The sequence below is a fragment of the Equus quagga genome, chromosome 15 (assembly GCF_021613505.1).
Source record: "Equus quagga isolate Etosha38 chromosome 15, UCLA_HA_Equagga_1.0, whole genome shotgun sequence".
Lineage (NCBI taxonomy): Eukaryota > Metazoa > Chordata > Mammalia > Perissodactyla > Equidae > Equus > Equus quagga.
In genome coordinates, this window is record NC_060281.1 from 40745116 (window position 1) to 40762127 (window position 17012).

Sequence of the window (17012 nt, forward strand, 5' to 3'; positions counted from 1 at the left end):
AGCAGGTTAACTGCTGTAAAGGACTCATGGGTGCCATGAAGTCTTTATATTGGTTATCACCGAAGCATTCATTCACTCAACAAATATATATTGTTCGCCTACCCTGTGCCAGGCACTGTCCTGGGTGCTAGGGACCCAGTAGTCAATAAATCATGTGCCCTAACATGAGAGGGCTCTTTCCCCGATTTGGGCTCCAGCAGCCCCGCCCCATGTTCTGGCAGCCAAGCTCTGATCTTCAGTCCTGCCTGCAGAGAGTAATTCCCATTTCAGGCCGTTCTTCTGTGCCAACAGAGCCACCTGCCCTCCCCCAGCCATTGTACGGCTCCTCTGACGTGGGGCAGACACAGGAGCCCGGTTATCGGCTCCACTGGAATAAATTACCGCCCCATCATCTTCATGCATAAAACATGGCCCAGGAGGCCGGGAGAGGTTCCTGGGCAGCCCAGGACGTCACTGCCTTCGGGCCAGTCGGGAGTTAAGAGAAGAAAAGGAAAGAAAAGTCAAGTTACAAGATAAAAGAGGTCAACGGAAGCCTCGGATACAAAAAAGGGAAGAGGGTTTTTGTAAAAAATTTTTATACATCTGGGCTTGACTTCCGGCATCGCTGCGACACTCTTTGTTCCTCTGCCATGAGAAGGTTTTAGACCGCTCGCTTTGGGACCATGGTGTTACCTTCAAGATTACACTGGATCAGAAACAGGCCATGGAGGGACAGGATCCGGAGGCGGCAGCTCAACCGTGAGTGTCCCATGGGTGTAGCCCGCTCCTCTCCTTGCTGCCTTCCTTCTCCACACCTTCCCCTACAAGCTCATTTCTGCCCCTCATGCAAATCCGCTCCTAGCTTCTCCCCTTCGACCCCTCCTTCGCTGCCCTGGGCACCCTCCTCCGAGGGACGTTTCTTAATTTTCATCCACTCCTCCCTCTTTCTCCCTATTTCCTTCTTACAGCTCTATCCTAATTAGCAGTAACTAAATACCTTTGTTTCAAGTAGCAAGCAAGAGATGGCCTCATTTCTTTATTTCTCCGTCTTGATGGAAAATACAAAGAAATATTTACAGCAGTCAAGGATTGTGTGAATTGGAACCTTCGTTTATTAGAGCGGGGACAAATGCACTGTTTGCATCAAACAGGTGTCGCGGTGTAGCTAGACTAGGTGCAACTCAAGAATCAGTGAGTCATATTTCCTTTAAAGGACTCAATCATGTGTTTCTTAAATTATCAAACTCATTCTAAGTTTCCCCTTGAGTTGACGGGAACTCTAACCAAAAGAGAGATTTTAGTGCTGAAGTAATCTGAGAAAGAAAAAGCATTCCAAGTATATGCCACGACTATTACCTACCAATAAGTAACATATTGGTGTGTGTCTGTTGCTGGAAAGGTTTATTTAACTCAAATGTCAGCAAATTCAGTTAGAGGGGCGAGGCTTCTGAAGTCAACGAGTGAAAGGGCTGTTTTCACAGCAGCAAGGCACAGCTCACTTTCTTCTTTGTCATGAGAAAGACAACGGTGAAACCATGATGATAAATTACAACTGACATTTGGCCTCAGTCTGAGGAGGCAATAGGGAATGGTAGAGACTGTGGTAAATGGGAACGTGCTTGTCCCACCATGGGAGGACACCATTCAATGTCATCAGATTTTCGTGAGGATCAGGGATCTGACAGGTTGCCAGATTTCCCAACTTTTCGAGAAAAGCAAAAAACTGCTAAATTCTAAATGAAGACTCTCAAGTTTAAACATTGGCAGTTAATTCTTTAAATTTTAAATACTATAATAATCAATAGTGTGTTCTGATGCGAAATGTGACAACTGTGGACCACTAAGCCCTGGCTTAAGTGCTGGGTGTTGTTCTCATTAGAGGCCCATTACATGGTGTTGTTTAAGCCTAGTTAAATGTTGGCGAGTCTTTCTTATGTGTTAAAAGCCCCTGGTGAAGACAGTTAAAGTAAGATGAATGAGTGGCTTAGGAAGATAAATAACAAACAGAGGCATGGTCTACTAGCTTGGGAGGCCAACCTGGGCTGGTCGGATTCCAAATGGCACCCCGCATACAAGGAATAGCACTCGGCATAATCTTTCTTTAATATAATTGCAGAAGCCGTTAGTAATTTTCTCAAAGCCTTTACCTTCTTATTCCTCAGCTTCTTTCAGTTGAACCTACCTTGGGTTCAGATTCCAGTTTTCAGTGACAGCTCATTCTGTGTCTATAGGAAAACAGTGCTGGTGCCACAGATTTAGGACCACACCTGTGTTCTGGGATGTGTCCCTGAGACAGGATGGAGAATGATCTGCATGGTTGCATTCTGCTGGGGGCTCGGCCTACCCTCTGAAAACAAGGACTTAGGGGGAAGTTTTGCTTCATTATAGCGATTTTACTGAAATTATGAGACTCACATCTGGGTACTGTGATGCGATTTCTGCATGGTTTTAATATGAAACGATGACGTGTTTATAAGTGTTTAATCTGGGCTTGACATTCAGCAGGCTGGTCCTGGCCTCTTTGGCCTAAGTCTTCGAGGAAGGAGGGGATTCTGACATTTCTCCTGGATGGTCCAGAGCCCGCTGTTATTAGTCAGCGTAAGTTAGAAATACCAGCTGGATCAAGTAACGTTGTTTTGGATTGGTTTTTCCAACTCATGGAACACCTGTGCATGCTTGAAGGCAGAGAATTAGAGGCAGTGGAAAGGGAGAAAGAGTGAAGACACCGAAGAGGGAAGGAGCAATGGAGAACTTCTCACTGCAAACACCGGCCTGCAAGGCTAGCCCTAGACATTGTTTTGCAATTGCTAAAATCTGTCTTTGATAACTTTTTCTGTCCTGTTTCTCTGAGGCCTTTCTCACAGGTCAGCATCCCCTCTGACTCAGAGACTCAAGCATTGTTGCCCCTTGGGGTTATTGTGTCGTTGCGAAAAATAAGTCATAACCCTTTTTTCCTCAAATATACAAAGGCACCTGAATGGCAATAGGAGGTCCGCATGTCACCACTCTCTGATTCCATGCCCATGCAGACATTGCCAATCAACCACATCTCTCTCTATATCTTTCTCTCCCAAAGAGGTCCAGTCTTAGAATCCTTTCACTATAGGGCCACTATTTCTGATCAATTAGAATTGCCTCAACAGTTGAAACCTGTATGTTTTCTATTGCTTCATAACAGATTACCATAAGCTTATTGCCTTAAAACAACATGCATTTATTATTTCACAGTTTCCATGGATCAGGAGACTGGGCATGAATTTAGCTGGGTCCGCTGCTCAGAGTCTCTCAATGCTGCAGTTGAGATGTCAGTCAGAACTATGATCTCCTCTGAGACTCAAGGTCTTCTTCCAAGTTTAATGGTTGTTGGCAGAATTCAGTTACTTGTGGTTGTAGGACTGAAGCTCTCAGCCACTAAAGGCTAGCTATCGTTCCCTGCCACTTGGCCCTCTCTACAACATGGCAGTATTACTTCTTCAAGCCCAACTGGAGAGTGTCTGTTGCTGCTTGTAATCTCTCCTTTAAAGGGCTCACCTGATCAGGTCTGGCCCACCTAGGATAATCTTCCTTTTGATTGGTTGCAAATCAACTGATCAGGGACCTTAATTACATCTGCAAAATCCTTAATCTTCACCATATAACATAACCTAATCATGGAAGTAAAATCTCATCATATTCTCAAGTCTCGCTGGCACTCTAGATGAGGAACTTATACACAGCATGTACACCACGGGGCAGGATTCATGGGGCCACCTTAGAATGCTACTTACCACAGGGCCCAATTGTCATCCTTGCAACAAAACCTGGACTTTGAGCTACTAGAAAGCTTTTTTTTTCTTTTCTACTTTTTATTATGAAAATGTTCAAACATACAGAAAAGTAGAGAAAATAGTATAGTAAATGCCATATGCCCATCACCTAAATTTAACAATTATTAACATTTTGCCCTATTTGCTTCATCTACTTTCCTGCTGAAGTATTTTAAAATAAATTGCAGATGTTATGACATCTAAACCCTAAATATTTTAGTAAGAGCATCTCTAAAACGTAAGGACCTTTTTCTAGATAACTGCCTAATTAAGTTAACAACAATCCCCAGTATTACTTAATACAGAGTCCATATTCAGATCTCTCCAAGTAGAAATCAATTCTGAATGTGCTTTGTATGCCTATAACCCTTAGCAAAATGCGTCGCACCTACCATCCGCACTAAAGGTTTGAACTCAATCAAATTATATTAAAGAAATGACTCCCAAAGTCCGTCTTCCCATGGTCCCCCTCACTTCTTTGTTTTACTCTCAGAGTCTGTAATGAGATATTTACATTATTTACAGTCTATAGTAGTGTGGGGTGGAAAATGATGGAACCAAGGTATGAGAGCTGTAATGTGTTACCCTTCTTAGGGACATCCGCATTTTAAAAGAGGGCATCAGAGAAAGACCCAAATATGTGATAATGGGCAGAGATTTTGAGGAGGGGCTCATCTGATACCCTGGAAACTATATCAAGCTGCTTCCCTAAGACCTCCTTATGTAAAGAGGGGTATAGACAGACAATAGCTCAGAGGGCACCTGGACTTCCTGAATGATGACAGTGGTGTCAAGGTGGGGCATGGCAGTGCTGGGGCAGGGGAACAGGGGGCAAAAATAAGAAGGCTCCCTTGACCCTTTTTTCCTCTGGTCGGCCACAGTTTGGGGAGGTTAAAGGAAAGGCCTGGAAAGTGTTTAAGCTTTGATAGCAGGGAGATTTGCCTTCAAATCCTACTTCTACAACTTCCTAGCTATTGGCCTGTGGGCAATTTCACTCTGGCTCCCTGAATGTCTGCTTCCTTAACCGTAAAATGGTTATTATGATGATACCAACTTCACAGTGTTATTGGAGAGATTAAAAGACACAAAATATGTCAAGCACCTAGCACAGTTCCTGGCGTGTGGCAGTGGTAACTACTGGGATCTGAGACACCAGAAGTGATATGGTGACATTTGGGAAAATATAAAGGGGCTACCATGACCACCATCACATTTTTGGGCTGGGGGGGAAATGCCATGGTGGAGAAGGGAGCCCCCTCTTCAGCAGCCTCTAACATCAGCCCACCCCACCCCATAGCCGCTGGCTTGTACCATACCAGGCAGGAGGCAGCCCAGCCATGCCAGGGAAAACCCACTGTGGCCCATGGAGGGGCAGGGAGCTCCTGTTCTTCTGGGAAGCTGGGGTGAGTGTTCCCCTCGCCATGGACCCCCAGGCTGTTTTCAGTATAAGTAAATGCATCCAGATGACATAGCCCAAGTAGAACTTCTCGCTTCACCTCCTTAAAAGGTTGAACTCCTTGTCTAGGTTGAGCTGTGATGGAGAAGGCCTCAGGATGACACCCTCAAAGGAATGGAAGCAAGTTCTCTCCGATACTTGTTTGAGATTAGGGAATGCTGCTGTCTCAAAGATAACTAATGGTGACTTCCTTCCCAGTGTTAATGTGACCTTGTTGTCTTCCGCTGCTGCTTTGGCCGTTCTCCTGACTCACGGTGGTGGGACTCTTAACTGTGACGGGGCGAGAAGGGGACCTGTAGGCAGCTGTCTGAGTTCCACAGACCAGTCCCTGGACCGTGGTTGAGAGTGTGGGTGTGATTTCGAACGGGGGCTCTCCCGTCTGAGGCTGTCCTGGACTGACAGTTCTACACAAGGAGGTAAGAAGACAGCCAGTTATTCCTTACCCCATGTGACTTTGGAGGGCACCCTGGTTCATAGAAAGGTCTTGGAGTCTCTTCTAGAAACCTTTGTGTCTCCAGATGAAGCTGAGGCCAAGGGCCGGTGCTGGGCAGGCCCCAGGGAGCCAGAGGGACCTGTGCAGGGAGCCTTTCCCAGCAGCCTCCATCTGCGCAGGGCCAGCCACTCTGCAGATGGCCCTGCTTGCCGAGGGACCCAGCATCAGCTTACAGAGCAGCCCGGCTTACTATCGGCTTTCTGCTCTGGCTCACTGTTATCTGGCAAGGGTCCGCAGCCGCGTTGTTGGGCCCGGACGACTCGTGTTTCTCCCTAGGGCTCCTCCCCTCTGGGATTTTGCACTGGCTTGGAGAAGCCATATGGCTGCAGATTGAGCTTTTAAACATGGATACAGACACCCATAATGGCCCAGACCAGAACAGAAGTCCTGTAGCTGCCTTTCCCATCTCACTGCCTTGGTATCTTGCGGTTGTCCCGACGTCATCAGAATTGCTCCCAAATGTCACATTCCTTGTGTTGCAGTCGCTGCCTCAGGCTGGGTTTCTCTGTTCCATCTTATACCGGGCGAATTCCTCTCTGGGTTTCTGTTCCTTTTAAAGTTGTAAGCTTAAAGATTTGGGAGGAGGTAAGCAAGGAGGTCACCCCAAGTATAAAAAAACAAAAAAAGCCTTTTAGAACATTCTCTGTAATCCACGGGTCACATATTTTCCTAGGCTCCAGTCTAGCCACCTGCTAAAAGTTGCCCATTAACAGCTTCCGTGCAGACAGCAGGCAGGCCAGCCCCCCAGGGCCTGCGTTTCTCCCCAGTTCCACACCTTGTTTACCAGCAGTTCTTCCAATTACAGAGCTTGCCACTGTATTTTGTTTTAGGGAAGTTAGTATTCATTCTGGCGTAAGAATTACCTATATACCTACAAACATGGCGTGACCTATTTTCTCGTCACCCAGAAGAGTAATTGCTTCTGTCGAGGCCTCACCCTCCTCCTCCTTGCCTGAGTGATTGCGTCTGGGAGGGCCACTGCCCCATGCCCCATTCCAGCTTGTCCTGTCAAGGAAAAAAAGGATGGGAAACCCGAGACAGGGAGATACTCTGAATAATTCAAGGGGGTTCTGCTGGTTGAGAAAGTGCTCTCTTTGTATGTACATTGATCTGGACAGATATTTTAGCTGTCTCCAGCCAAAGACAGACAAAAGAGAGGGCGTGGAGGGAAAAGGGAAGGAGAAGAGGAAGCAAATACAAATACGACTAACCCAAATTAAAAAGCATGAAAACAGCAGAGGGATTAGAGAACTCCGAGCCTGCTGATGGGTGCCGAAGCCTTGTATTCTCAGGTTGGTAGGTTGTAGATGGATCTAAAAAACCCAAAAGTTAATCACTGGAATAACAATTTGGTCTCTGATTGGAAGCAGAAAATTATCAAAATAACAAATTTCCTCAGTAGCATTAAGCTTGTGTATTAATTTGGGGGGAAGAAGAGTCTTAGGGCACGGAAACCATCTTGAAATATGTTAGCCCTAAATACAACCCGCTATGTGAGCACCAGTTTTTCCCATGAAATATCAAGATCCAAGAAATTGTTTAGCAGCATAAGAATATGTACACACACACACAGCCCAATTGTGAAGACGGGGAGCTTGGGCAGTAGTGCTAAAAAATAAATGTCTTTGTTTTGTTTTGGTCTGATACCAAGCTGTTATGTCCTTGCTGGGTAAAAATCAAACAATACAGATACATATAACAGAGAGAAGGAAAGCCATCTAAAATTCTGAGTCCCTCCGCTATATAGCATCGTGCTCCCATTCCTTTTTCTCAAATATACTGAATATGTTATTTTCATAAGATCTGCTCTGAAACTTGCTTGTTTCACTTAACAACATAACTTGAATACCTTTCCATAACCATAAATATATTTAGATGGGATCCATACAGTCAAATCCAAATGAAGGCTTGCAGAGTCTGAGCAGTTTAAATGTATCTAATCTGATTCACTTAAATATACAAAAAAAATTATAATTGTAAAAATGAATTGTATTGGATGGGGACTGAAACGTCCACTTAATTATTCCTGTAGCCTGGATGTCTCTGACTCTCAGGCATGCCGCGCCAGCCCCTCTGTCCCCAGATGGTAATGTGGAGTGTTTAAAAGTTCAGGGTGTTCAGAAGAGGGTTTGTGTATCTATTTTCAGAAAACTATCTCACACACACTCCTTGAAGGGTAAATCTTTTCATCCCCCACCAAAATGAAGGGTGATTTGGAAACAAGACCATTCCCTACCCTAAGGCAGGCTGGTCCCCATAGGTGCCTGGTTTCCAAGGCACCAGAGATGTTCTTGTGCTTAGCAATGGGTGGCTCGGCAGTTATCTCTGTCATAGAAAGGAATGGAAAGAGGTATCTAAGCCTTGATCCTGCAGAAAGAAGAACCAAGCAAGATAAAGAAAAACAGAGTCCCAGATATTTGCTAACTCTTCGAATTGCTGCTGCCCAAAGCTTTGTTCCCTGAGGATTTGTTATGAATAGAGTCAAATTAATCCAATCCTTCAATTTCCAAGCAAGTGACAAAAAGCCATAAGAGATTTGCTTGCTAATACTGTGCTAAAGGCAGGACAGTAAATACATGTAGATGAGCCTGCAAAGAACCTTAAGAGATTTTCCTCCTCTGGACCAAGAGGAAGCTTTACTTCTGTCAGGATGGTTTTGAAGGGAGAGAAAGGATGCTCTTCTGAGCCTGTCAGAGAATAGGAAAGCAATATTGTAGGCCTGCAAGCTCCCCTCTGAGTGGTATAGATGATGAAGGAAATGTGTTAGATGTATTTTTTAAATGTTTTCCAAGATTTCATTAGTAATGATTTTCACATACAGGAGAAGTTGAAAGAATTATAGAGAGACCATCCACATAGCTACCACCTAGATTCCACTCCTCATATTTCACTATAATTGCTTTATCTCATATCCATCCATATAGCCATGCTTCTATCAATCCATCAATAAATCTTATTTTTTAATGCTTTTTTTTTTTGGTGAGGAAGATTGGCTCTGAGCTAACATCTGTTGCCACTCTTCCTCTTTTTTGCTTGAGGAAGACTGTCCCTGAGCTAACATCTGTGCCAGTCTTCCTCTATTTTATAGGTGGGATGCCACCACAGCATGGCTTGAAGAGTGGTGTGTAGGTCCGTGCCCGGGATCTGAACCTGCAAACCCCATGCTGCCAGATAATGCTTTCAAAGCAAGTTATAGACATTCATACACTTCACTCTAAACACTTGAACATATATGTCATTCAATCTTTGTTAATGGTTCTTTAAAATAAAATTTTTTAGTGAAGTTTATTGAGCTATAATTTACATAGAGTACTTTTTTATAGTGAGTACTTTTACTTTTTAATGTAGTCACATGAGTCTTGACAAAGGCCCATGGCCGTGTACCTACCACAACAATCAAGACACAGAAGTTCCACCACCCCAAACATTGCCGCTTGCTCCTTTGTAGTCAACCCCTTGCCCCAGCCTTGTCAACCAATGATCTGTTTTCTGTTCTTATAGCCTTGCCTTTTCCAGAGTATCTTATAAATGGAATCATATAGTCTGTAGCCTTTTGAGTCTGACTTCTTTCACTTATCATAATACATTTGAGGCTTATCCATGTCGTTGCATGCATGTGTGTTCCTCTTCATTGCAGAGGAACATCCCATTATTAGATCCATTATTAGATGTATTTTTATAAGATATAATGATTTGCAGGTGGTAAGAGCTCTAATCACCAAAAAGCAGGGGTAAATAGCAATCATCAGAGTGGACAACCCCCGAGGTCTCAGTGGTCTTCATGGCTCTGTTCCCCTCTCAGGAGAAGCTCTAGGCAAATCAGGGACCATGAACCTTTCTGAAGCCCCACTACGCCTCATCTGTACCCTGGAAACATCAGTGGCAACTGCTCAGGGATGCTTCATTCAATCAGCAGTAAATGATTGTGGTTCAGAATGTATCAGACCCATTGTCAACCCTACATTTTTTTCTTTGACACCGTCTATGATTGCAGAACCCGTACACAAGACAGGATTGCTTTCCTCAGTGTGAGACCTAGAGCCAGGCTGATGCAGAAGAGCCAAGAGGAGGGGTTGCAGAAGAACCAGGACGGGAGAGAGGGAAGAGCTGTTCTCTAGTAGAGGCTGTGCTGGCCCTGACAAGCTGACACAGTCACAGAGGACCCAGGAGTGCAGCTGGGGTTGAAGAGCTTTCTGGCTGCCCGGTTCTCCCTCTCCATTTTCCTTCCCTAACTCAAGTTAAAATTCTGTGTTTTCTATTGAAAACAGTAACGTCCTTCACACGAAGGAAATGAGTGAAAGAATGTTTTCGTTTCTTAAGGAAATTGTGTAGTTTAGCTTTATGCTTTTGATTCAGCTTTTAACTGAGTAGCCCAGACATTCTTATAATTCCCCCAAAGGACAAAAAATCAATTTCCCTCTGTTTCCTCCATAGTTAAAATGAAGTTATTTGGTTTTTAAGATGAGAAACATAATCTTCAGGTGAGATTGCCTGTTTTTTTCTTCCCCCTCACTCCTAACGTGGTCTCCATTTCTGTATCATCTGAGACGGTGATGTGGGGGGTCCTGAGGGGCCTGGCCAAGGCCATGGGACACATTTCTTGGTCTTGCCCCTGGTCATCTGTTAGACATCAGTCAGACCTCTTTACCCTCTTGGCACGGTCGATACACAAACATTCTTCTTGGCCCAGGCCAGAAGTTTCTTCTCGGTTTCTTGGGCGTACCTTCTTTTATCACTTCTTTGAGAGTAACTTCTTCCAGTACTCTGCCACCTCCAGTTGTATTCATAAATGGTGTCTCTCTGAGTCCTAGACATGCCCAATTCTCGGGGCCCTGCCTTACCTCTTCCCACATCAAATCAAACCCACTCGTCTCCATAGCTTCCTGACACTGGCGTGACCCAGATGACGGGTGCTAATGTGTCAACTTGATAAAAATGATTCAAATCTAACATTGTTATGGGTACAGGTGACTTTACACATGTTGTCTCACTGGAGATTCACAACTATGCTGTGAAATTAAAGGATCTATATTATTATCCTCTTTTTACTTGTGTGGAAATTGAGACTCAGAGAGAAAGGACTAAGAGGAAACATCTATCATTTATTGGGGACAAAACTTGTGCTGGGCACTGTGCCAGCTGCTTCATCAGGTGGGTTTTCACTTCATCCTCAGTCCAACCTATGAGGATGGTCATTGTATCCATTCTGCAGGCGGAGACTTTGAAGCTCAGAGAAGTTAAAGGACTTGCTAAAGGTCACACCAGCTAAGTGGCAGAACAGAGCCAAGATTCAAGGTCACTTCTCTACAAGTCCAGAGCAGTTTTCACTGCTAGAACTGGAATCATCAGGACTCCATCTCAAATCAACTGACTCCCAATCTAGAAGTTTTCCCAGGCTCCTGAGTTGTCTATTCAGAAAATCCATTTTACCATGCTTCCCCAGATCTTAAGGCCAGGGCCCAGTTGAAATGCACACAGCTCTGGGAGCCTCCTAAAGGTGGACTCCAGGGCAGGCAATGTCTGACAGCAGTAAAAGAGATATTTGGTGTCTACTGGGAACAGTGTCTTTCCACGCTATGCTAAATGTTCACGTATCTGAGAAATACACGCGAGGAAAACACTAACCAAATGTCAAAATCTTTGTGGAATATCTAGTCTGAGTCCCTGAATTCTTTTCTATGCTAAACAAGGGTGGCAAGGCCCACTCAGAAAGAAACCTGAGCACTCGGCACCCTTGGGCTCAGAGGTGGTGCTTATCTTGGGCAACCAGCCAACTTGGGGCAGACAGTTCCTCCTCTCTCCTCCAGAACCAAGAGCAAGCCACGTGGCTCCACCTCCTGCTGCATCTAGGGTTCCAGCCTAGTTCGATGATCCCCTGATCCATAGAACTTGCCTCTTCCCACTTGTTCAGTTGGTTTCCCATCCTGGTGGTGGCTTCTGACCACTGTGTTTCCCTCCCATGGCCGTAGAGGCTGAATTAAGGTACAGAATAGGGCAGGGCAAAAGCTCAGATCGCACCAGGATGTGGCGACCCACACCTAGGGCGCCGCTTTCCTCCCGTGCAGACTCAGTTCAAGGCCATTCCCATGCTCCCTCCAAAGCCAAAAGGGGCCCAGCTCCTAGTTCACCATTTGTAACTTGGCCACCGCCAGGCTGGTGACCCGTTTACTGGCACAGCTGGGACAATGACTACTTTCCCTTCTGCCAAGGAGCATAGAGAAACAGAAACCATGCACAGCACGTCAATATTTAAAGCTGGGACGCTGACTCTCCTGAAGAGGTGGTGTTCACAGACTGTCCCTTCTGACCTTGGGGATGAGTTTGTACTTGACCATCGAGCTCCTCCCTTCCGAACCCAGCAGGCTCCACCACTGATCAATTCTGTGATCTTGTGTACTTCATCTAAATTCTCTAGGCTCATCCACAAAACTGGGCCAATGGAATCTCCTTCTCGCAACAGTCAAGGAGCCTTATGTAAGATAATGCTTGTGAAAATATTTTGTCAACTAGGCTGGCCCCGTGGCCGAGTGGTTAAATTCGTGCGCTCCGCTGCAGGCGGCCCAGTGTTTCATTGGTTCCAGTCCTGGGCGCGGACATGCGCCGCTCATCGGGCCACGCTGGGGCAGCGTCCCACGTGCCACGACTAGAAGGAACAACAACAAAGAATATACAACTAGGTACTGGGGGGCTTTGGGGAGAAAAAAGGAAAAAATAAAATCTTAAAAAAAAAAAAAAAAACTAGGCAGAACCATACAGATATCTCTGTTTTTAGTCGAGCAGATTATATTCTACCTTTAAAACTTATTATTTTAAAAATATAATTTATCAGGAAGTTCTTTATGCGCTTACTCTTTCTTTTTTGTTTTAATATTTGAAAAATTGAACAATTTCTTATAAGTGAATTGCAGATCCAAAAAGTGCCATTTGCCTGAGTGGTTCCTTTTGGCCTTGCTGCGTCAGGACTCATGGAACCCCAGATGTCAGCAAACAGACCCTGACCCACAGCTCAGCAGCCACGGAATGGCTTAGGGGCTGAGGGGTGGGGACAGACTTGCCTCCGTTTGCCCTCAGCCTCCTCTGGACAACACTCTTGTTATTTCTTTCCTCCCAGCCTTTAGCCTCTTATCTCCTGCCAGTGTCCTTTTGGAGGGAATTCCTGCCCCAGTTCTCACGATTTTCCTGTTTAGTCTCTTTAAAATTGTCATGGTCTTGTATTTAAGACCAATATAATCTTTGTTACACCGTGAACAGTCACCAATTCAAAGAAATCTCAGGAGAATTCATAGTCTAGATTCATACAAATGATTTCTTAAAAAGTATACGTTCATTTTTTTCACTTTTAAAAATGTGCAGAAAAAGAAAATAAAAATGTACAGCAACTCAAAATAGAGTGATGAAAGCATTGCCTTCTAGAAATTCTCCGGCTTCTTGTTTTCAAAGAGAAACAAGAATTTATAAGTAATGTCTCCATTGTTTACATACTGACCTTCCAAAGTGTTTTAGAAGGTTAATCTTGTCAATCTGCCCTTCACACCTTTATTTTTTATCTGCTAAGGAAAGGTACTGCTCTAGCTTATCTTTATGTTAATTATCATAAATCTGAATGAGTGAAACCTCAGACAATGAGACTTGGCTCTCCTTTATACGTGTGACAAAATGCATACCTATTTAAAGACCTAATAAAAGCCCACTAACATCCAATACAACAAATGGAAGCAATTTCCCTCTCTCTGCACACAATAGCCCTGATTAGTCAGCACCAAGAAATAAAAGACCTTTTTTGTGGCATTTAGTGGTTTTTGTTCCCCTTTAGTTTTACCTGTAAGTAGAACTCAATTATAAGACTGTCTTTCCGAACCCAGAGCTTTCAAAAATGACTCACCTGTGACTCAGAAAAACCAACAACCTCTTTAACTTTGAATCCCATGCAATTTCTTCAGTTTCTCTTGTTCCTGAATACACTTACAATTTGGTTTCAAAGTACCATGTCTTAAAGCACAAACAAAACATCACTTAGAATCATAAGGAAGCTCGTCAATGCATCACAGTTCTTCCATTCAAACCTAGAATTCAGTGTCCTACGGCTCTGATTTTTGACCTCTAGAAAATTCAACTTCTTACTCTTGAACCATTACTCACTAGAGGGACTAAGTGAATGGTTGCTCCTTGAAGTCCAAAAGCAATCTCCATCGCCGTGTTGGATATTTGTATTCACCACATCGCAGAAAATATCTTTTGAAAACCATGTGTGTATTTTCTTTAGTTAAATTTGTATGGTCTTCTCAATTCTGGCAACCAATTTTTATTTTAATTATATTCTGAAAAGAGTTCTTAAAAAATTTTCTGTCCTCAGAAATGCAGTTTAAATTCAAAAAATCTTTTGCTTTTTCCCTTCTTTTAAGGCACAACTATTGCTGGGGGGTTCGCAAGGGTGGACAGTGATGTGGGGTCGGTGAGCCGAGGAGTCGAAAGAAAGATTTCTTGGACTCTCAAGATCTGGCAGTAGTGCTCTTTTATTTAGAGAATAGTGTGGAATAGCATGGGGACAGGACCCATGGGCAGTCAGAGCTCCTGCTGCATGGGGACAGGACCCATGGGCAGTGAAGAGCTGCTGGGGCTGCATGGGGACAGGACCCATGGGCAGTCAGAGCTGCTGCTGCTGCCCTGAGTTGAGGGTTAGGGCTAATTTTATAAGGCATGGGTACGTGACTTATTTTTACTGGAAAAAGAAAAGATGATGTAAAAAGTCATTAAATGATTTCAGTGCAGATGGGGTCTGGTTATTGTGCGGTCATATAACTTTAGATATGAATCTGGCCATATAGATCGGCATATAGGTGAGGATGCCCTGGGCTTCTCTCCCTGGGGCAACCCTTATTCATACCATAAAAATCCACCGGGTCATATAGTTTGGCATATAGGCCAGGTCACCTTGGGCTTCTCTAACTGGGGCAGCCTTAATCCACATCATAAACCCCCCTTAACCCATTTGGGCCCAAAATCTTTTGGGGATATGGACGATGGTCAGTCTTCTGTAACTACTTCCAGCTGTACAATGTCGTAGAGCTGTCCCTAAATGTGGCCATAGGTATAGGTAGGAGGTTCAGCGGACGGGAAGGCTGCACCCGTGGAGTCCAAGGCTGACAAGGTGTACAGATCCTCTGGAGACGAGTGAAACATTTGACGAGAGGTGGTCCAGGAGGTGAAACTTTATTGACATGCGGAAGACAAACAACGAAATAGACAACAAATTATAATAAGAAATACAAGCAGTATGATTAACCCAATGAATAAGGTTTTGATAGTAGTCCAGAAACCTGGTCCTGACCAGGAGTTCAACCAGTCAGTTAGAGATAGGGCAGGGTCAGACATGGACTTAATTTGGTGGCTCATATCAGATAGGAAGCCAGAGATATTTTGATGGTAGTCAGGAATATAGACACAACATTCAGTTTTTATAATGGCACAGGTGCCCCCGTGCACTGCTGTCAAGACATCCAGTGCCATTCGGTTTTGGAGGACTGCCTTATGCATTTAGGATACTGCTAAATCGAGCAGCGAAAGGCTATGTTGTTTATCATTTAATGCCTTCACAGTAAATTTGTTTAGGACTTCCATGTGCAAGATGACACTTTCAATTCCTAATTGGGGAAGGGAAATTGAGGAAAGATGGTCATACCAGTGGAAGGCAGAGTGGGTCCAGCGCTGTTGCAGGTTGGGTAAGTTAGCAGGAAGAGATATAGTAAATGTAGTTCTACCTTGCATCCAGACGAAGCCTAGGGTGCATCGTCCAATCCATCCAGGTGGTAGCCAAGGCCATAAGTTGGAGCCACATAGCCACTGAGTGCCATTAGGGGCTAACCAACGTACTCTGGGCCGTCTATCCCAGTCAGTCCCAAACCAATCAGTGTTTCTTAAGGCTATGATATGAGAACACATATGACGGGGAATCTGTCCCATAGGTCGGGTGCTATTAGGCCATGTATCACAGGTGTGATTGGTTTGTTCCCAACATAGAGTGGCCTTTTGACTGAGTTGACCACTAGTAGGAGTGAGCCAAATATATTCGTCCCAAATTTGATAGAGTCCATCCTGTGTGTATCGATAAGCTGGGGACTTTACCTTTGGAACTTGTTGTTTATGATCCACCTGTGATAAGGCAAATCTAGTTAGTATTTGGACAGTATTATTGAAGGAAAAGGTTTGATTGTGGCCAGGGAACTCCCAGGTATTGGAGACGGATGGCCACAAGGAGACATTATGATTAGTAATAGATGAATCTTGTGGAAGAAAAGAGCTAGAATCTAATATCCATGAATGCCTACTATAGCTTCTACTGAAACATAATTTTCTCTAAAATCACCATCATTTTTACAAAAGATAGCCAAATTAAGATTAACTGGTTTACAAATAAAGTGTAGTTTCAATACAACTTGGTCCAATTATTTACATAAGTGCAGCAAGAATAGTAATTGATTATACAGGCTCTTTTAAATCTGCTTTGCTGGAATTTTTTTATGAGGAAGCTCAAATTGAATTGTGAAGGCCTCTCGAGGCCAGAAAAGCCAAGCCAAGGACTTGCCGTCATATTTTGCCTGCAGTACCTACAGATTTGGGTGGATTTCTCTCTTCTCGAGGTCCCCCAAAATATTCTGAGGTTCCTTGCACCTGCCAGATAAGCAAGCTTCCTTACTCACCGGGTAAGATTGCCAGAATCTCTGTAAACAAGGTACCAGGCCCATATTTCCAAGTGGCTTTATTTCCAGAAAGTCCAATCTTTGTTCCTGAAAAGCTGTCTTGTCATATCCAAGCCTGTATGTTTCTCTCAAATATGACATTCCAGTCAAAGCCTTGGTAATATAATCAATGTGTCCTATTATAAGGAGACAAAATTCTTAGTGAACTTATGCAAATAACTGTATTGCCATGAAATAACCATACTCACAAAGAGTTTCCAAATTCTGGAGGGATCAGGTAGGGAGAAAAAGATAAATGTTTCAGTTTTGCTCATAAAGGTATATTTCACTAAATTGCTGTAAATCATAGTTAGCATAAGAGAAAAGAGAAAAAGATTTCCTTAAATATGAGAAAACAAAACAAATCAAAACTCAACAATATTTCAAACAGAAGTCATAAAAAAATTATAATCATCCTCACCAGTTCACACAGTCCTATATAATTAATTCTTGAGCTTGATCTTCTGTTAGCAGATCTATGAGCTCAGTTTCTCTGTTAGAATTCTATAATTTCTTACCCAGTTCAGTTTTACAATCTGAAA

At 43.8% G+C, this 17012-nt stretch overlaps 1 protein-coding gene across 1 annotated transcript in view; it reads left to right on the forward strand.

Annotated features, from left to right (window-relative positions):
* The first annotated feature begins 522 nt into the window (after nt 1-522).
* The window catches only part of RIPOR2 (RHO family interacting cell polarization regulator 2), a 212617-nt gene continuing 196127 nt past the window's right edge, over nt 523-17012 (forward strand). The window contains exon 1 of the mRNA XM_046640401.1: nt 523-738. Within this exon, the coding sequence (XP_046496357.1) occupies nt 663-738 (76 nt within the window). The 5' untranslated portion in view covers nt 523-662. The remainder of the gene's footprint in view (nt 739-17012) is intronic.